We start from the raw sequence: 20,051 nt of genomic DNA on the forward strand, positions 1-20,051 counted from the left end.
GTCCTTGTTCTCCATCTTTTGATTCTTTTCTTCTGCTCTATTTCGAATCAGTCTCATTTTCTCTCCTTACTATTCTTTCCAGTCGCCTCTAAGATGACGGGGTGCCATCATTTCGAAGATGCAGGTACGTAGTTACGTCCTCGATCAAGCTTCGTTGCGTCAAAAGACTAATCTACCACACATTTCCCCCTAGACGTGCGACCTCCAACTTCGACTCAGCCCGTGTATAGAGAAGACTGCACTCAGTGTTTTGATTCGATTGTAAGGTCCCTTGTTTACCCCAGCATGGAATCTAGATAGCTGACAGTGATCAGGATGACCCCTCTGGCCTCAATGTCTGTTTGCAATGTTTCAACGGCGGTTGTACAGGGGAAAGAAACCATGCACGGCTTCATCACGCGCGCACCAATCACGTATTGGCTCTCAATGTCAGGAGGACCAGGAAAAAGGTCCAGGTATGTTGATACCAAGAACTATAGGGTCCAGAGAGTTACACCAACTGACACGATACGTTGCCCATAGCGAGACGAGCCGCCTCAAAAGATTTCCAAGCTTGCTATATTAGCTGAGACAGAAGAAGATCGCTACGATACAGCAACAACCGTTATTTGTTACGCATGCCAAGTCGAGAGTAGTGGCGACCTGGGTGATAAACTATCTGCAGTGGTGGAAGGGGTCATGAAAGCTTTGTCCTTCTCAAAAAGAGAGGAGGTAAAAGCGTGGGAGCAGGAATTTGTTCCCTGCGAGCACACTTTGCGTTTGAAACAGCAAGAACACGGTAACGTCAACAGGAAGGGTAAGGAGACTCTGGTTCAGTGACTACATATTCCCTATGTCTGATGCGCTTTTCTAGATCTTAAGCAATGCTCCATGTGTGAGCTGAAGGAGAATTTATGGTTGTGCTTGGAATGTGGCAATGTAGGTTGTGGCCGGAGCCAGTTTGGGGGTGTTGGTGGAAATTCGCATGCTTTAGCTCATGCGGACTCATCATCTCATGGTGTTGCCGTTAAGCTTGGCTCCATAACGCCAGAAGGCTCTGCCGACATATACTGTTACAAGTGCAATGAAGAAAGGATAGACCCGAATTTGGCCGCGCATCTAGCCCACTGGGGGATCAACATTGCAGAAAGTGAGAAGACAGAGAAAAGCCTCATGGAACTACAAGTTGAGCAAAACCTGAAGTGGGAGTTTGCCATGACATCCGATGACGGATCGATTCTACAACCAATCTTTGGGCCGGGCTTTACAGGTCTCAAGAATCTGGGAAATAGCTGTTATCTGGCTAGCATCATTCAATGTTTGTTTGCACTACCTGACTTTGAGCGACGATATTTCCACCCTAACGAGGAACCTCCTCATGTCAATAACCCCGCGGAAGATCTTGAGACACAGTTACGAAAGCTTGCTGATGGTCTGTTGTCCGGAAGATATTCCAAACCAGACTCTGATGTATCGGTCCAACCCGATTCCCCGGAAGTACCACATCAAAGGGGACTCGCACCTGCAATGTTCAAACATCTCATTGGTCGCGGTCACGAGGAATTCTCGACGATGAGACAGCAGGATGCTTTTGAACTGCTGCTACACCTTTTCAAACTTATCACGTTGTCAAGACATTCCGAAAGCTTGGCCAATCCCGTGGAAAGTTTCCGTTTCGTTCTTGAACAACGCCTTCAGTGTCTCGACTGTGGTAAAGTACGATACAAATATGATGAACAGGACAACATTTCACTTCAAGTCCCCGCCCGCCCACTCGTGTCAAAAAAGAGTCTAGAACAGACAACCACGTATGAGACAGTCACCATGAAGGAGTGCCTGGATATTTTTACTGGAGAAGAGGTAGTAGAACTGAAATGTTCAGGTTGCGGAAGCAATAAAGGATTTTGCAAACGGTCCCGCTTCAAGTCGCTACCACAGCATCTGGTGATAAACGCTCGCCGATTCGAGCTGATAAACTGGGTGCCTACGAAACTCAATATACCAGTGGATATCAGTGATGGTGACATCGATATGAGCGTTTATTTGTCTCCTGGTCCACTTCCCACAGAAGAACTTCTTCCAGAAGACTCTGAAACTGGTGCTACAGCGTTCACTGCGAATCCGGAGTTGGTTCAACAACTGTCAAGCATGGGTTTCTCTCAGGTACGATGCGAAAATGCGTTGTATGCAACTGGCAATTCTGACTTGGAGGGTGCAATGAACTGGCTTTTGGCGCACCTAGATGATCCAGCTATTGACAAGCCAGTGTCACAGGGTAATGTCACTGGAGCAGACTCAGCGGAGCACGATATCGAAAAGATTCAGCAACTTGGAGAGATGGGTATTGATGCTAACGAAGCTTCAAAGGCGCTGTCAGCAACAGGTGGAGATGTCAACAGAGCGCTAGATTGGGTGTTCAGCCATCCTGATAGCCTTGAAGACGATAATGATATGTCCACTACTCAAGAACCTAGGTCAGCTTTGCCACGGGAAACACCCGGCAAGACAGATTTGCCTGCAAGGTACAAACTACAGTCGCTTGTCTGTCATAAAGGCGGTTCACTCCATGCTGGGTAGGTCTTTGTCACTGGAATGTCCTAGAGACGAAATACTAACTATTAATAGACATTACGTTGCATTCATAAACAGGGAAATGCCTGGTAACGATAAACGGGCCTGGGTCCTCTACAATGATGAGAAAGTAGTGAAGGCAGACAACTTCGAGGAGATGAAGCAGTTTGCTTATGTCTATTTTCTTTCCAGGTCTGAATGAAGCAACAATGTGGCTGGCAAGGGCTCACCAAAGTTTTTCGAGATCTTCGACTTAGGATTTGCATTCTAGGTGTTTATGGGACTTCAGTGCTCAGCGTATGTTAGCGATTCGTGTCACAGTCCCAGATTCATGTAACCAAAGTCGAGCATACCACTAGAAACAAGGACTGCTCTAAATAATTCTCTTTGCGTGGAACACATTTGTCGACAAAATTTGTAGCCTAGGTGGCTTTGAAGGGGTTTATGGATGAGAAGACGAATCATGTAACTACGATTCGAACATGCAATTGACTGCCATAACTCATCTATTTGTCTTGTTTGTTGAGGTTCGACTCCAAAGTTTTGGACCAAGAACCTGGCCTTGGCGGCTACGAAGAGACGAACCTAGAGCGTCGCGATTCCTCTCGAGGTCTAATCGTCAATCATGTGGTGGTCTCAGTCTGCTGCTGCTGCTTTCCTCCTTTGGGCGGTCCCTGCAACCTCTTCTTCATCTACTTCTTCCTCGCCAGCCTCGTATCCCCCGCGCTCATCGCAATGTCGCTGTTTTCCTGGTGATGCATGCTGGCCGTCAGCTGTTGCGTGGTCAAATTTCAACGAGTCTGTTGATGGTACTCTGATCAAGACCATACCCTTGGCTACACCATGCCATAACCCATCATACAGTGCCGCCGAGTGCGATATTCTCCGCGAGAGATGGCTTCTCCCCCAAGAACAGTGAGCGTTAATTTTGGCTCATGAAAACATATTTACTATTTGTCTTTGCTTCCTCTGTAACATTCCACTGACCTCTTTACGCAGCTATGAGTCCTCGTCATCCATTATGGCTCCCTGGTTCACCAACGAGACCTGTGACCCGTTTCACGCGGTCTCGCAGCCTTGTACGCTAGGAAACTATGTTGTTTATTCGGTGAACATCTCCAAGCCAGAGCATATTTCCAAGACTCTCGCTTTTGCTCAACAGAACAATATTCGTGTTGTGGTCCGCAACACGGGTCATGAGTGCGTATAGCTCCGTGTAAAATTCTATTCTTATGTGCTTTTCTACCAGATATCAGTGCTGAGCACTAACGTATATTGTGCAGTTACAATGGCAAATCCACTGGTGCTGGTGCCATCGCCATTTGGACGCACAACCTGAAGGATCGAGAGATAATCGACTACAACAGCTCCTACTATCAAGGCAAGGCCATCAAAATCGGCGCGGGTGTGCAAGGATTTGAGGCCTATAAGCTAGCCGATCAGCACGGTCTCCAGGTTGTAGGAGGTGAATGTCCTACCGTTGGCATTGCCGGCGGCTACTCCCAAGGCGGTGGGCATTCATCTCTCGCTTCCCGCTACGGATTGGGTGCTGATCAGACTCTGGAATGGGAAGTTATCGATGGGACTGGCCATTATCGTGTTGCCAACCGCTACCGGAACTCGGATTTGTACTGGGCATTGTGTGGTGGTGGGGGCAGTACCTACGGCGTTGTGTGGTCAATGACATCCAAGGCTCATCCTGGAACGCCCGTGTCGGGTTTCAACCTGACGTTCACCAACGACGGAATTTCTCAGGACACTTTTTACAAGGCTGTGGGCAAATATCATGCGACTCTCCCATCAATTGTCGATGCCGGTGCCATGAGTGTCTGGTACTTCACCAACACCAGTTTCTCAATTTCTCCTCTGACCGGTCCCAATATCCCGGTCGACGAATTGACAAACCTTGTCAAACCGTTTACCGACACTCTGACTGAGCTGGGTGTTAAATATACTTCCTACTCTCAACAGTACAACAGCTTCCTCGACGAGTACAATAGCCTACAGGGCCTCATCGAGGTTGGAACCGCTCAATATGGCGGGTGGCTGATGCCTCGCTCTGTGGTTGAAACTAATAACAACAACTTGACCGCTGCGTATCGCTACATAATTGAAGACGGAGCGACGTTTATTGGTGTTGGTGTGAACGTTTCCAAGGCTCTTGTTGGCGACGATATCTACAATTCCGTGTTACCGGCCTGGAGAGATACTCTGATTGATACCGTCATTACCACACCCTGGCACTTCACAGCTCCGAGATCTGATATGGCTGCAAAGCAGCTTAAGATGACCAACGATTATATTCCACGTCTTAAGGCTTTGGCACCTGAGTCGGGCGCTTACATGAACGAGGTAAAGTTATGCTATCAGTTCAGTCACATTGCAAGATATTGAAAGTGATTTGCTAAATAAGGTTTCCTGACGCTTCTTTTCTAGGCTGACTTCCGTCAACCCGACTTCCAGCAAGCTTTCTTCGGCGAGAATTACCAAAAGCTTCAATCCATCAAAGCCAAGTATGATCCTTATGACCTGTTCTATGCCATTACCACTGTGAACTCAGACCAGTGGACTGAGTTGGAAGATGGACGGCTGTGCAAAGTGCACTAGTAGTAGTAGTAGATTTGATATACCTGCTGTAGCTAGCCACGGTCTCAAGAGCCGCTATCCAGGTTTGTGCCTAAGCCTGCAGGCACCAAGAAATCTGCAGCACAGCCACGGGTGGTGCGCCATAGGGGCGCGCCACAGAGAACGGAAGCTAAGGTGTGACAGCCAGCCCTGCGGCTTGACAGCTCTACGGCTTGGCGACGGAGCCTTCCGTACAGTGTCATCCTAGGAGGCTTTTCCCGCTATCTCAAGATAGGGCTTGAGCCCTAAGCAATGCTATATTGGGAGCGGTACTGTATTGGGAAGTTCCGTCCACACAAAGGATCATATGAAGGAGCTGTGCGTAGAGGGGCGCTGTGTTTTTTTCTTCTTCTTTCCTTCTTCATGCTTGTTATTCTTCGTAGATAGGCTCACCTAGTTAGCAACAAATGCAAGGTATTGGCCAGCGTCACAAAGGAAACAAGACTAACGAATGCAAACATATCAAACAAATAAAACAGATAATCAATTCGCTTCAAAACCACATATCCTCATATCTAGACTTCCGCATAACCCAACTTGGGTCGAAGGTCTCGACCCAAAACCCAACCCGGTGTAACATACGACCAATCCAACCAAGTGATATTCACTATCTGATTGATTGATTGATTGATTGATTGATTCATACACGCATCTAAGCCTAGTGGCCGGCGGCGCCTTCTAATTGGGCAGCGGGCGTACTACCGTATAAAAGCATAAATCAACGTCAACGTGCCAAGACGCTTCCGGCTTGACGCTGACTTAGTCAACTCCACGCGAAAGTCTCGACACGTATCCGTATCCAGATCCGAAGACCACCAACAACAGATAACGAGCGAACAGAACGCCGAACCAACAAAGGAAATGTGTATATATACAAAATGAGTGAAGGATCTCGGTGCGGGGTGACGTGATATTTATGTTTTGGTGCCCGGTTCTATTTCCAAACGTGTCAAGTGGCTGATCCGTCCAAGCCGAATCAACATGGTTACTCTTCATCAGGGTAGTGTCGCACTCACTGTGAGCGCGTGGTTGTTAAGGGGGTTACGTGATGGAACTGCGTCAATAGACCAGTCCGCATCATAAATTCAATACTCTGCCGAACCCACTGAGGTTCGCTAAGGAGCTTCCGATAATCTGTTTCGCGTGCTTCTTTCCAGAGAGTCTCCATACGCAGGTTTATATGGGTAGGACACCGTATGAGGACGTGGGCCGTATCCTGATCCCCAAGGCCACATTCGCATTGAGGTGAGTCTTCAATCCGTACACTCGCTAGGAAGCTGCGTAGCGCTGATTTACCTGTTTGTAGTTGGATTAACACTGAACTCCAAGCCCGTCGTAATCCCTCGTGCAGCTGCAACACCATCTTCGTTGGTGCTTTGATTATCCGATAGAGATGCCGTCCATGGTTGGCATGCTCCCACTGTTCCTTCCACCTCTTTGCAAAGCCTGCATGTAGCCTCTGGCGACACACTGCCATAAGGATAGTTGACTGATTTGGAATATACGACATTCGTGCGGCGTGTGGTGTAGTCTGATTGGGTGCGCTGATCCTGGCTATGCGGGCGTTCTCCTGTGTACGCCGTGTCGCCTCGACTGCAGCCAACTTTGCCAGCTGGTCTGCTTTCTCGTTGCCTGGGACCCCTTCGTGGCCTGGCACCCACTGTAGTCGTACACGCCATCGAGATCGGTTGTCGCGTAGGAGGCCCAGGTGTCGTACGATCCGTCGAAGGATATACTGCCCAGAGGACCGCCCTGGCTGATATTCACTATCTAGGTGCCAGTGCTGACGAGAAACTGAGTATGAAGAAGAAAACTATCTATCAAGGAGGAACAGCCCGTATTTAAACCTCTACCCATATTATTATTATTAATCAAGTTTATTGTCCGTACCCAGCCCTATTGGCTATGACAGACCTCTGGAAGCCTTGGTGAGACCCTAAAGGCCTCACCCCTATCAGAATCATACATACAAAAATCCAAAAATAAATCACTATCTCGTCCCCATGTGGCCGATATGCCAGGGACCTTTGGGCACTCTCCCTAGGCTAATCCTCCCGGAGATCCCTTATAGTTCCAAACCCGTGGGCACACCTAATCAGTACAAACTCTGACTAGCGTGCCCTCACCCCTATTCATCCTCCAATGTGACACCTAGGCCACCTTCCTCCAACGTATCCCACCCCCACGCATCACTAGACTCAGCCTCTCTGGCTGTCCGCTCCTTATCATTGAATAGGTTGGCTTCAGCCACGAATTGCAGCAAGCCCTGCGTCGCTCTAGGCTCAGCAAATAGGCTAGCCTCGGGGTCTTCCTCAGCCGCTGTAGGCAGTGGCACGCCTGCTTTTTTGAGGGCTTGATAGAGAGTTCTTCGTCCTGCACGACGTCCACGGCACTCAAAGAGTACATGCCTTACTGTCTCATGAGGCTCCTTGCAGGCCTGACACTCAGGCGATTCCCGTTGGCCTATCCGGTATAGATAGGTACCAATTGGGGCATGTCCTGTCTTTAACTGGTAGTATCGACTAGCCAATCTTTTCGGAGCTTTTCCTGCCACTGGGTCAAGGTTCCAGCCTCGAGGCATCTTGTAGACACATCCATCTCTATGCCTGCCTTGTACAGCATTGATTTGAGCCCATTTAGATACTGCGGCTCTCCTTGCTTCCGTGCAAGCCCTTCTAACGTGCGCTAAAGATAGGTGCTCAAAACCAGGCGCGGTTTGTTTACTAGCTGCACGTTTAGCAGCTTGATCAGCCTGCTCGTTCCCTTCAATCCCTGAGTGGCCTGGGACCCATTGTATTGTGACTGGCTGGCCTCTCAAGGCTAGTTTCTCAGCTGCCTTGTGAGCCCTAAGAACAAGGGCTTGCCCAGGGCCTGGCCTTGTCGATCTGAGGCGATCAATAGCATTCTGCGCGTCGAGGAACACCCAGATAGGACCAAGAGGCTGCCTTTCAAGGGCCCATTCAAGCGCTGTAGCCACTCCCATTAGTTCCGCGTCAAAGACCTCATGTCCATGGCCCATTGGCACTTCTACGTGTTCCTAGGGACCCCCAGGTACAGCTTGTAAAGCTACTCCAGCTCCTGCACGTCCTGTATCGAGCCTGGAGCCATCTGACCAGAACGTTGTTCCAGCACGCTGTTGGTTAGCCTCCGTTAGAGCCTCTTCATTGTCAAGTACTCGGATTGAGCCTGGGAAGCTTTTGAGCTCATATTGTTCAGTTCTCTCAATTCCTCCAGAGGGGTCTCTGCTTAGTCGTTGAGCAAGGTGCTTTGCAAGCCTTTGGTCTAGTCGATTTAGCATCTTGTTGTCTCTAGAGGCCCATTCCTGGTCGTCCAGTGGTTGCTCTCCAGGTTGTGCGTGAAGGTCACCATGTCTGAGGGTGACTAGAAGTATCTGCGCTGTAGGATGTGTGTCAGGTAGGGCCAGTAGCCTCGCTGTGTATCAAGCTACTCTAGCGTCTATTAAGACTGTCGCTGGCTCTAACGCTGCCTCTCTGATTAGGGCTCCGATTGGGGTTTTTGGGAACATGCCCGTAATACCTGGCTTGCTTATTAATTAGAATCTGGATCTTTGTGCCCATGTTTTCTGGCCTTGCCACCATATCTTAGCACCCCACAGCAATTGGGCTTGCACTGTAGCTTTCTGTATGCGCCTCACTAATGCTGGAGGTAACCCATTAGCTCTGCAGAGTGAGTTTAACCTGATTATCGTATTTCTTGCTGTCTTAATTCAAGCGTTGTAGTGGCTCTTCCATGTAAGTTGGCTGTCTAGGAGTATCCCGAGCCACCGTACTGTAGATTTGACAGTTGCTAACTCGCCTCCAACCCTAATCCGGGCTTGAGATATGTTTTGAGCCACTTGACGTCTGTGTCATCTATAAAAGAAAGCGGCCTCAGTCTTTTTGCGATCAAATTGTACCCCGTTAGCCACCCCCCACTTGATGGCTACTTCCGCGGCTTTCTCAAGGATCCTACAAGCCTCCTTCACTGAGCTTGCGGCTGTTATTAGGCCTTGGTTGTCCACAAAGGATAGACATCGAACCTCCGGCACACTCCTCTCAATGGCTCTTGATAGCCCATGAACGTATAGAACAAAGAGAATGGGTGACACCGGAGAGCCCTGAGGTAACCCAGAGCTTATCGGTACTTCCTTTCCCATATGTCCATCAATCACAAGAGTGACTCGCCAGTCAGATAGAAATGAGATCACCCAATGTATAAGATCTCCATCCACGCTAGCCTCTCTGAGCACCTCTACCAGTTTTGCTAGGATGACATGGTCAAAGGCCCCCTCAATATCCATAAATAGAGCTGCAGCTAACTTTCTATTTGCCCAAGCTTGATGGATCTCCTCCACTAGATATGCCACAGCATCAATTGCACTGCGTTGCCGACGGCCTCCAAATTGACCATTGTGGAAGAGGTCTTGAGCCTCTGCAAAGTTTGTAATTAACTCTGCAACAAGCTTTTCAATCACCTTGCCTAGACACTTCAATAGACTTATCACCCGATACGCACTAGCCAGTGTGTAGTTGGTTTTGCCGTTCTTTCTCAGTAGAACTCCCTTGGCTGTTTTCCAGACATGTGGATGTATCCCAAGCCTGAGGCACTGCCTAGTCAGGCTAACCACACGCTCCGAATCTAGATTCCATAAGAGCCTGATAGCCCTGAAGTTCAGTAAATCTGTACCTGGAGCTTTCTCTAGTCCCTGGCTAAAGAGAGCATTCTTGACGGCTTCTTCATTCATCAGCTTGTGGGCAGATCCTGGCTCAGGAAGCTGTAACTGCATGTTACTGTTTGGAGCCTGTGGAAAAGCACGGTGTCTAAAAATAGTATTGGTTGAGTCTTTGCTAGTTCGTTCCAGGTGTCTTTTGCCTCCTGCAGAGCCTTTTTGTCTCCTAGTAGAGCCTCTATCTGCCACCCTGTGACTTCTTTCCTTGTGGGCTCTGTACTCATAGTTGCTGGAGGTTCCCAGCTAGCCCAGATCATAACATGATCTGATGGCGTGAGCCTCTGGCTTTCAATTTCCCATCCAGATAGAGGGCCAAGGGCTTGACTACTGATTGTGAGATCAATAATTGAGACCCTAGGCTCAGTAGATGTTTCAAATGATGCTGTAGAATCTCTAGGCTTATGAGGCCTTGTTGGCTCGTCAGGGTCGTTATTAATAAAGAGGTCATGCCTCATTATTAGATCCTCGAGGGATCTTGCGTTAACCCTCTGGTCGATATGGACATTCCACATCGGGCTGTGGGCGTTGAAGTCTCCAAGAATGAGACATCGGCCCTCTAAAATTGGTCCCCAATCGAGATCTGAAAGGGCTCTTCTTGTAAGTAGGCTCTCTCCTGAGTATGTATGACGTGCACCTAACCAGTTGTCATAGCAGTTCACTATCCTCGTACGCCTCCCCTGTTCTAGCACGTCAACCACCATAAAATATGGATGGTTAGCTAGATCTGTACGCGCCTCCACCACTAATTCTCTTACTAAATCTCTCCGAATCGCTGTCACTACTCGAGCATGTTCTCGAGGACCCTCAGGCCAGTAGAACAGGAAGCCAGGATGGCTTATCTGGTATTTTCCACGTACTGGGGGTTCCTGGAGACAGGCTATCCCGGCACCAGCCTGTAGTGCTGCTTCTAGGGCTGTATGTACTACAGCGCCTGTACGGGCACAGTTATGTTGTAGTACTATCATAGATTCTCACTTTGAGGCGCTTCAGTAGCTGACTTGAGCTCTGGCTCTAGTGGTTGTTGGCTATTTCCCTCGTGAATATCAGCCTCTAATTGCATCTCAGGCAGCAATTCATCTTCTTCTGGAGTTGACGTCTCCTCCTCTAGAGACTGTCCAGGTCTCTCCTCTGTGGTCAGTACTGGTTTTGGAGGCACTACCGCGAATGTCTCATCTAATGGGATGAGGTCTTGTAAGGATTGTTCCCTCATTCTCCGGATAGCCCTTTGACGAGCCTCCCTAGCTTTAGGGCACTTAGGAGATGTAGCCTCGTGTGCACCTTTGCAGTTAGCGCACTTGATCACTGTGTGTTTGCAAGGTTTAGCTGGCCCAACCCTACAATCCACTACTATACATGAGTGCTCTATTGCCTCATGATCACCTGCGCAGATCGCGCATTTAGGAGACCTGCCACCACAAGCCATGAAGCCAGAGTGGCCAATTCCGCAGCATCGAGGGCAGATACTCTCAGGATTTGACTCCCAATAAGGTGCTACTCGATGGTGTCGGCCTCCAAACTTGATGCCTTTATTGATCAGTGTTCGAGCTTCCTCCAAAGAACCTACTGTGATCACAATCGTGGCAAATCTCTGGTTGCTAGCCTGTATAGTCTTGGCTCTTTTGAGCCACGTTGGCTCTCGTTTAAGCCTATATGGTGTTCCCAGCTCAATCTCTTCTTGGGCTAGTGCTAGGCCTTGGTCATTATACATGTAGCGGTCCACAGGCACTGCCTGTACCTTAACACGGTGCCACTGTTCGCTAATCTCCACGGAAATAACTGCTGGATCTGTTTGCCTTACAGCGGCTAGTAGAGTATCGTTGTAGACGGGCACGAGGGTGCTGCTGCGAGTGCCTCGCTCTAGGAGCACTGTTAAGGCCCCTGAGGCCGCGTATCCAGAATCGACTGCTCTTACAAAGTCAGGAAAACCTGCCTTTGCAAGGGCACGGTTAAGGGCCAAGAGAACATCAGCTTTCAATGCGGTCGGAGCATCTTTAGGATATCGTCGTCTGAAGATGAGGCGTCTTTCCTCCTTGCTCCGGGTACTCACAGGCTTCAAGTCAGTTATCGATAGAGCCTTAGAGGGTGCTGAGGCCTGTTTCTTATACTGGACGGTTTTCCATCCTCCAGATTGGGTATTATTTGCGGCAATAGCGGCCCATTTCGTAGGTGCGGGCTTGGTCAGTGGCTTAGCGGTAGTTTCGGGCTGTTTAGTGGTCTTCGCGGCGGTTACAGGTACTTTTTTGGGGCCCTCAGGTGGCTGTACGGCTTGTTTCGTAACCTTTGTTGGATTCTGATATCGCGGCTGCGGCTGAGGTGCGGTTGAGTTTATCGCGCGGCTCTCAGGCGCGGCATCTAGCTGTATTGGGGTGGACGCTAAACCTCCCGTGGAAGCAGCTCTTGGCGGTGGCCCGTGCGCGGCAACCTCACGCGTTGCAGCGAAGGGGTCGAGTGGTAGGATTTGACGGCTTTGTAGCGCGTTCACGTAGGTTTCAAGGCTCTCTAGCCTAGCGTTGAGAGTAGTAATGAGGCCCTGTTGGGTATTGATCACGTTTCTGGCAGTTGTCAGCTCCGCGGAGAGCTGGTGGACCGCTTCTTGCAGATGGCCGTTGAGGTCCTCGATCAGGCCCATCACGAGGCTATCCTCTGCAGGAGCACTCGCTGCACGCATTGCGGTAAGTGTAATCTTCCTCTTCGGAGCCGCGCTCAATCCAGACCTAGTTATAGGAGTCCGAGATCCTATAGTCAGCCTTGAGGCCTTCCTTTTCTCGAGGATCATTCCTGGGGCTTGTTGGGTTTCTCCAGTCTGTCGTGGCGCTTGTAGAGTGTCGCTGTTGCTCAAAGTAGGTTCATTAGACTGTTTCTGACAGTCTCCAAGTCCTGCAAACAGTGCACGGGTAGTTGGAGGTAGCTGTGACGTTTCCTGGGAGGGTGTCGATGAATCAACCCCAGATCCAGGTCCTATGATTTCTGGATCTCCAGTGGCCCCTGGAGGCCTCTCTGGACTTTCCATGAGGGTTTTTCGATGCTAAGAAGCTGCAAAGGCCCTTGGAAAGCTCAATAAGCGTGGTTCGTCGTCAAATCAGGATCTCGCTGTTTTTTCCTGGTCCCTGTCGGCCCTCAGTAATAGTGATTAATGATCAGTTGGTTGTTAGTATTGATAAGGAGTTGATTCGATGCGTTGATTCTCTGTGTATTACCTTGTCTACTCTTTTTCTCTAGTTACATACAACTCAGGGTTTGGAACTATAAGGGATCTCCGGAAGGATTAGCCTAGGGAGAGTGCCCAAAGGTCCCTGGCATATAGGCGATATGGGGACGAGATAGTGATTTTTGAATTTTTGCATGTATGATTCTGATAGGGGTGAGGCCGATAGGGCGTCACCAAGACTTCCAGTGGTCTGTCATAGCCAGTAGGGCTGGGTACGGACAATAAACTTGATTAATAATAATAATACAATGGATGCGAAAAGAAGGAATTCTTTTTGATCCCGCGAACGAGATTTTGACCTTCCCCAACAGAATTACGATTAATAACAAGAATATAAACAATTTGACACGCCGCTATGATGGCACCTATGAGATATCAGCAGCAGGCCTAGCAGCCTTGAAAAGACGCCAGAGAAGACGACCCAAAGCCAGAATTGAAATTTTTGCCGCCAGTATGGCTAATATTGATAAGGCACTTACTCCGAAAGCGAAGACAGACCCCCGAACTGCCTTACCTAATTATTTACAAGATTACACCAATGTATTTGACCCTGTTGAAGCAGATAGATTGCCGGAACACCGACCTGGTGCCAACTATACTATTGAACTGATTGAACAAGACAAGAATGGTAAGAAGCTAGAAGCACCATGGGGACCATTATACAACATGTCCCAAGAAGAACTCCTTGTGTTGAGGAAGACATTGCATGATCTCTTATCTAAGGGATTCATATAAGTCAGCAAATTTCCCGCAGCCACGCTGGTGCTGTTCATCAAGAAGCTAGGAGAAGGGTTGCGTTTCTGTGTTGACTATCGAGCTCTGAATGCCATTACCAAGAAGAATAGATATCCCCTGCTACTAATACACGAGACTCTACAGCGGATATCTAAAGCAAAGTGGTTTACGAGGTTTAACGTGCCCGCGGCCTTTCACAAAATACATATCGCGGAGGGAGATGAGTGGTTGACAGCTTTCCGAACCCTGTAATGGGAGGTTAGTCCGTTGGTTAGACAGGAGGAATTATCAATATGGCGGAAGGTCGTTCGGTGACTTCCAGATGTTCATTAACAAAGGGTACTGTTCCTAATGTACAGAGACTGAAGCTTGAGAAAGGAAAACAATCCTAGTTACAAGGAATCTCCTTCTTATGCATGCGTGAGTGGCCGACAGGAGATATCAAGTTATCCACCTAATTGGTGTGACTTGTGGCTTGTCACAGATATCATATGTACTGTTTCAGGCTTTAGTACTGTTACAACCCAGTTTGGCCTTTTTGAATGGTTAGTAGTCGACTCCCTTTGGTCTGGCTAACGCACCAAGCACATTCCAATGATATATCAACTAGACCCTACAGGACTTCCTAGACGACTTTGTGACTACTTATATTGATAATATTCTTATCTTCACAGACGGCTCTTTGAAGGAGCACCGCCAACATGTGCGTGCGGTACTTCAACAGCTCCGTGACGCAGGCTTGCAGATTGACATCGATAAATCAGAATTTAAAGTGAAAAGCACAAAATATCTCGGCTTTATTGTAGAAGCTGGTAAGGGAATATGAATGGACCCTGCAAAGATAAAAGCAATTTAGGAATGGCAAGCACTCACTACGGTCAAGGAAGTTCGATAGTTCCTAGGCTTCGCCAACTTCTACCGACAATTCATCCGCGACTATTCCGCCGTTGTACAACCATTAATTGATCTCATGCAGAAAGATACAACCTTTATATGAAGTGATACTGCCGACAAGGCCTTCCAAGACCTCAAGGACCTCTTTATCACCGAACCTGCCCTTGTCCCCTTTAATCCAGAACGAAAGACTATTATGGAAACTAACTCCTTAGGATATATGAACGGGGGTACCCTTTCTCAGTACAATGACGAAGGACAGCTCCAAACCTGTGCCTATTACTCCTGGAAGCTCAATCCAGCGGAATGCAACTACGAGATCCATGATAAAGAACTGCTCGCTATCATTGACTGCATAAAGCAATGGGAAGCTGAACTCATGTCACTAGAATCTCCTTTCACCATTGTGATGGATTATTATTATTATTATTATTAATCAAGTTTATTGTCCGTACCCAGCCCTACTGGCTTGTGATGGATTATAACAACCTGCGCTACTTTACTAAGATTCAAATAAACGACAGATGCGTTGACAGATCCTTCTTTCCCAGTTCAACTTTAAACTCGTTTATCGGCCTGGATCGCAGGCCTTTCACCCTAATGCCCTCTCTCGACGACCGCAGGACATGCTAAAGAATGAGAACGATGACCGCTTTACCTATCAAGACTGAGCCCTGTTGCCGTAAGGGATCCGTATACACTCCGTGCAGGTGCCGCGCATGGTGATTCCTACTACTCAAGTTAACCAACGATGAGCAATTCCGAAGCCTCTGGACGCAAGCCGAAGCCCATGATGACAATTACATCCGTATCAAGCAAGTTATTGCTGATAACCTCCAAACGTTCCCACAAGACCTTGGTTTAAAAGTAAAAATCGCTAACTGTAAGATTGATAAACAAGGACATCTTTTATACCGTGACCGCCGATGGGTTCCGGACTATGAGCCACTTCAAACAAAAATCATGCAATATTACCACGATTTGAAGTGATTTTTGAATTTTTGCATGTATGATTCTGATAGGTGTGATGCCGATAGGGCATCACCAAGGCTTCTGTGGTCTGTCATAGCCAGTAGGGCTGGGTATAGACAATAAACTTGATTAATAATAATAATAATAATAATTACCACCATTTGATGCTCTCAGGGCATCCTGGTCACAACAGAACAAGTGCAATTGTAGGAAGAACGTTCTTCTGGCCTTATATGAGCTATGATGTCTGACGACTGACAAATAACTGCGGCAAATGCGGTGCAAATACAATCTGGAGAGACCAAAGATAAGGACTGTTGAAGCCGCTCCCAGTCCTAGATAGGATATGGTGAGAGATAAGTATCGACTTCATTGACAAGCTGCCAGATAGCAATTGATACTGTCACCTCATGGTTATTGTGGACAGGCTGAGTAAAGGCGTTATTCTAGTACCGTTGAAGGACCTTACTGCCGAGACAGTCGCTCGCGAGTTCCTACAATTCTTTACCTCCCGCCATGGCTTCCCTACAGGCATTATCCCTGACCGAGGCACTCAATTTGTAAGCAAAGTATGGGCCTATATCTGCTGAAGTGCGAAAACGGAACGGTGTCTGTCAACCGCCTGGCATCCATAGATGGATAATCAAACTGAAAGAATGAACACAGTTATTGAGGATTACCTATGAAAGCACTGCAACTATTTCCAGATGGACTGGAGCAATCTTCTCCCCATGGCCAAGATAGCAATTAACAATCAGGTATTATTGTCAATAGGAATGAGCCCCTTCTTCTTGATGCATGGATATGACCTTGAATGCTGTTCACAAACCAACAACACGCTACAAAGAGCATAAGATTGTAAAGAATATTGCGGAGAAGCTGGCGCAGGCAACGAACCTCGCGTAAACTGAGATGACAGCAGCTCAGCAGCGCATAGAAGAGTCTGCGAACCAGCACCAAAATGCAGCCTATAAAACTACTGCGTCGGAGACAAAGTTTGGCTTAACCTATGGAATATCGGCACTGACAGACCGTCAAAGAAGTTGGATTACCAACTCGCCAAGTTTACAGTTTTGGAGAAGGTTGGCACGCACGCTTATCGATTGGATGTTAATGGCAAGATACATAACCTTTTCCATACGGCGCTCCTACGGCCCGCATCCGAGAATCCTTTCCCGTCACAGGAACTATCAGATTATTAGCTACCAGGAACGTTAATCAATGGAGAATTAGAATACGTGGTTAAGCGAATCGAAGGTGAACGGACCATCAAGCGAGGGCGCAGGCAGATGCGCCAATATTTGGTCAAATGGTTGGGTTATGAGAAGCGAGATTGGTAACCGGCACAGAACCTAGAGGATACTGTTGCTCTTGACAATTGGGAGGATTTGAAAAAGGGAAGGGGGGGGAGGGTAATGTTATGAGCTGACCTCATGAGTATGTTTGGGCGAAGCCCTCACGGATATTGACATATAGAGTTTCGCTAGATTATTGTTTGGCAACCCCGAACATGAAGCTATTCCCAGATTGCGAACGGACACCCAATATCCGGCCAGATATTGACAATAGCGCTCTCTGCCGATCCCCGGCAGCCACAACAATCTCAGCAACCCCGGACAGGAGGCTATTCCTAGAGAGAAGCCCGTCGGAAGCTTCCAATTCCCCTTGCCTATATAAGATTATACGCGTGAAAAGCTTGTTGTTTTCTTTCTCTTTCCTTTCCTCATGTTACGTTTTCTATTCGAGTATGCCCTTATAGTGAGCATTAGGCTGGACTAGCCCGTAACATTTATTGTTAAAGTTAACATTCTATATTATAAATAAAGCTATGCACGACCAACTTCACACCCGTCAAGAAGTTTCGAGCGTTTCCGAACTCTCCCTAACACCTAATATTGTGTATCAGCCTTACGGGCTGTACCTGAGGGCCCTTGGGAACATGTAGAAGTGCCAATGGGCTATGGACATGAGGTCTTTGGCGCAGAACTAGTGGGAGTGGCCACAGCCTGAGTGGGCACTTGAGAGGCAATCTCTTGGTCCTATCTGGGTGCTCCTTGACGCACAGAACGCTACCGATCGCCTCAAATCGACAAGGCCAGGTCCTGGGCAAGCCCTTGTTCTTAGGGCTCATAGGGCAACTGAGAAACTAGCCTTGAGAGGTCGGCTGGTAACAATACAATGGGTTCCAGGCCACTTAGGGGTCGAAGGAAATGAACAGGCAGATCAAGTTGCGAAACGTGCAGCTAGCAAACAAACCGCGCCTGGTTTCGAGCACCTGTCTCTAGCGTACGTTAGACGAGCTTGCATGGAAGCAAGAAGAGCTGCAGTATCTGAATGGGCTCGAATCGATGATATCACGCTAGAGTGGCTCAATATACAGCGAGGCTACTGATACTGCCTGACACGCATCCTACAGCGCAGATACTTCCAGTAACCCTTAGACATGGTGATCTCCACGCACAACCTGGAGAGCAACCGCTAGACGACCGTGAGTGGGCCTCTAGAGACAATAAGATGCCGAATCGACTAGGCCAAAGACTGGCAAAGCACCTCGCTCAACGGCTGAGCAGAGACCCCTCGGGAGGAATCGAAAGGACTGAACAATGCGAGCTTAAAGGCTTCCCAGGCTCGATCCGAGTCCTTGACAATGAAGAGGCCCTAACGGAGGCTAATCAACAGCGCCTTGGAACGACGTTTTGGTCCGATGGCTCCAGACTCGATACAGGACGTGCCGGCGCCGGTGTCGCTTTACAAGCTGTACCTGGAGGCCCCTGGGAACACGTAGAGGTACCAATGGGCCACGGACACGAGGCGTTTGACGCGGAACTAATGGGAGTGGCTACAGCACTTGAATGGGCACTTGAGAGGCAACCTCTCGGTCCTATCTGGGTACTCCTTGACGCGCAGAATGCTATTGATCGCCTCAAGTCAGCAAGACCAGGCCCTGGGCAAGCCCTTGTTCTTAGGGCTCACAGGGCAGTGGAGAAGCTAGCCATGAGAGGTCAGCCAGTAACAATACAATGGGTTCCAGGCCACTCAGGAGTGGTAGGGAATGAACAGGCTGATCAAGCTGCTAAACGTGCAGCTAGTAAACAGACCGCGCCTGGTTTTGAGCACCTGTCTCTAGCGTACGTTAGAAGGGCTTGCACGGAAGCAAGGAGAGCCGCAGTATCTAAATGGGCTCGAATCAACGCTGTACAAGGCAGGCATAGAGATGGACGTGTCTACAAGATGCCTCGAGGCTGGAACCTTGACCCAGTGGCGGGAAAAGCCCCAAAAAGACTGGCTAGTCGGTACTACCAGCTGAAGACAGGACATGCCCCAATCGGCACCTATCTACACCGGATAGGCCAACGGGAATCGCCTGAGTGTCAGGCTTGCAAGGAGCCTCATGAGACAGTGAGGCATGTGCTTTTTGGATGTCGAGGACGCCGTACAGGACGGAGGGCTTTATATCGAGCACTCGAGAAAGCTGGAGTGCCGCTGCCTACAGCGGCTGAGGAAAGTCCTGAGGCTAGGCTATTTGCTGAGCCTATAGTGACGCAGGGTTTGCTGCAATTCATGGCTGAAGCTAACCTGTTTAATGATAATGAGCGGACAGCCAGAGAGGCTGAGTCTAGCGATGCGTGGGGGTGGGATACGTTGGAGGAAGGTGGCCCAGGTGTCACATTGGAGGATGAATAGGGATAAGGGCACACTAGTCAGGGTTTGTACGGACTAGGCGTGCCCACGGGTTTGGAACTATAAGGGATCTCCGGAAGGATTAGCCTAGGGAGAGTGCCCAAAGGTCCCTGGCATATCGGCGATATGGGGACGAGATAGTGATTTTGAATGTTGCATGTATGATTCTGATAGGGGTGAGGCCCTAAACGCGGCCTCACCAAGGCTTATATAAAGTGGTCTGTCATAGCCTATAGCGCTGGGTACGGACAATAAACTTGATTAATAATAATAATAATAATTAGCACTCGAATTCGTGTTTATACTGCGACAGTATACTTTGCTCTCAACAGCAGAGATTGCTTCAAGGCCATTTGCTGTCTTTGTAACTTTTCTCTCAAAACCAACCCAGTCAAGGTCTAAGTCATCTGCTTTGTCAGTCAATTTATTATGGTTATTATTACTGCCGTCTCTTGGATCCAACCAGCCCCCTTGGCTGAGCTAGAGGCTGTTACTAGGCCTTGGTCATCCACAAGGGACAGACATCGAACCTCTAGCACACTCCTCTCAATGGCTCTTGATAACCCATGAACGTATAGAACAAAGAGAATGGGTGACACCGGAAAGCCCTGAGGTAACCCAGAGCTTATCGGTACTTCCTTTCCCACGTGTCCATCA

The 20,051-nt window shown here is 48.6% G+C and overlaps 6 protein-coding genes across 6 annotated transcripts, besides 13 other annotated features; 4 read left to right on the forward strand and 2 right to left on the reverse strand.

Moving 5' to 3' along the window:
- Window positions 1–93: 93 nt before the first annotated feature.
- Window positions 94–3,058, forward strand: TSTA_070250 (ubiquitin C-terminal hydrolase, putative; the record flags this gene model as incomplete). The annotated part of the gene is made up of 6 exons (XM_002340958.1): window positions 94–124; window positions 194–261; window positions 315–455; window positions 523–796; window positions 854–2,552; window positions 2,605–3,058. 6 exons carry the CDS (start codon window positions 94–96, stop codon window positions 2,750–2,752), a joined length of 2,361 nt encoding a protein of 786 aa, XP_002340999.1. The 3' UTR covers window positions 2,753–3,058.
- Window positions 3,059–3,175: 117 nt separating this feature from the next.
- Window positions 3,176–5,157, forward strand: TSTA_070260 (FAD/FMN-containing isoamyl alcohol oxidase MreA; the record flags this gene model as incomplete). The annotated part of the gene is made up of 4 exons (XM_002340959.1): window positions 3,176–3,465; window positions 3,550–3,750; window positions 3,834–4,902; window positions 4,987–5,157. 4 exons carry the CDS (start codon window positions 3,176–3,178, stop codon window positions 5,155–5,157), a joined length of 1,731 nt encoding a protein of 576 aa, XP_002341000.1.
- Window positions 5,158–5,787: 630 nt separating this feature from the next.
- Window positions 5,788–5,816: a microsatellite.
- Window positions 5,817–6,259: 443 nt separating this feature from the next.
- Window positions 6,260–6,934: a mobile genetic element.
- A 369-nt stretch (window positions 6,935–7,303) lies between these two features.
- Window positions 7,304–10,359, reverse strand: TSTA_070270 (reverse transcriptase, putative; the record flags this gene model as incomplete). Its single annotated transcript, XM_002340960.1, has 4 exons — window positions 7,304–8,212; window positions 8,246–8,546; window positions 9,111–9,949; window positions 9,991–10,359. 4 exons carry the CDS (start codon window positions 10,357–10,359, stop codon window positions 7,304–7,306), a joined length of 2,418 nt encoding a protein of 805 aa, XP_002341001.1.
- Window positions 7,565–10,105: a mobile genetic element.
- Window positions 10,024–10,797: a mobile genetic element.
- A 68-nt stretch (window positions 10,798–10,865) lies between these two features.
- TSTA_070280 (uncharacterized protein) lies at window positions 10,866–12,572 on the reverse strand (the record flags this gene model as incomplete). Its single annotated transcript, XM_002340961.1, has 2 exons — window positions 10,866–11,182; window positions 11,243–12,572. The coding sequence occupies 2 exons, from the start codon at window positions 12,570–12,572 to the stop codon at window positions 10,866–10,868; spliced, it is 1,647 nt and encodes a 548-aa protein (XP_002341002.1).
- A 993-nt stretch (window positions 12,573–13,565) lies between these two features.
- On the forward strand, window positions 13,566–15,731 carry TSTA_070290 (retrovirus polyprotein, putative; the record flags this gene model as incomplete). The annotated part of the gene is made up of 3 exons (XM_002340962.1): window positions 13,566–13,801; window positions 14,847–15,147; window positions 15,483–15,731. 3 exons carry the CDS (start codon window positions 13,566–13,568, stop codon window positions 15,729–15,731), a joined length of 786 nt encoding a protein of 261 aa, XP_002341003.1.
- Window positions 13,623–14,093: a mobile genetic element.
- Window positions 14,407–15,150: a mobile genetic element.
- Window positions 15,155–15,176: a microsatellite.
- Window positions 15,248–15,388: a mobile genetic element.
- A 112-nt stretch (window positions 15,732–15,843) lies between the features above and the next one.
- Window positions 15,844–15,865: a microsatellite.
- An 18-nt stretch (window positions 15,866–15,883) lies between these two features.
- Window positions 15,884–16,564: a mobile genetic element.
- A 1,157-nt stretch (window positions 16,565–17,721) lies between these two features.
- Window positions 17,722–17,961: a mobile genetic element.
- A 266-nt stretch (window positions 17,962–18,227) lies between these two features.
- Window positions 18,228–19,397, forward strand: TSTA_070300 (uncharacterized protein; the record flags this gene model as incomplete). The annotated part of the gene is made up of 2 exons (XM_002340963.1): window positions 18,228–18,841; window positions 18,926–19,397. The coding sequence occupies 2 exons, from the start codon at window positions 18,228–18,230 to the stop codon at window positions 19,395–19,397; spliced, it is 1,086 nt and encodes a 361-aa protein (XP_002341004.1).
- Window positions 18,273–19,136: a mobile genetic element.
- A 257-nt stretch (window positions 19,398–19,654) lies between the features above and the next one.
- Window positions 19,655–19,677: a sequence feature (AT_rich).
- Window positions 19,678–20,051: the final 374 nt, after the last annotated feature.

This window comes from Talaromyces stipitatus, genomic scaffold (assembly GCF_000003125.1).
Source record: "Talaromyces stipitatus ATCC 10500 scf_1105507295523 genomic scaffold, whole genome shotgun sequence".
NCBI classification, from domain to species: Eukaryota; Fungi; Ascomycota; class Eurotiomycetes; order Eurotiales; family Trichocomaceae; genus Talaromyces; species Talaromyces stipitatus.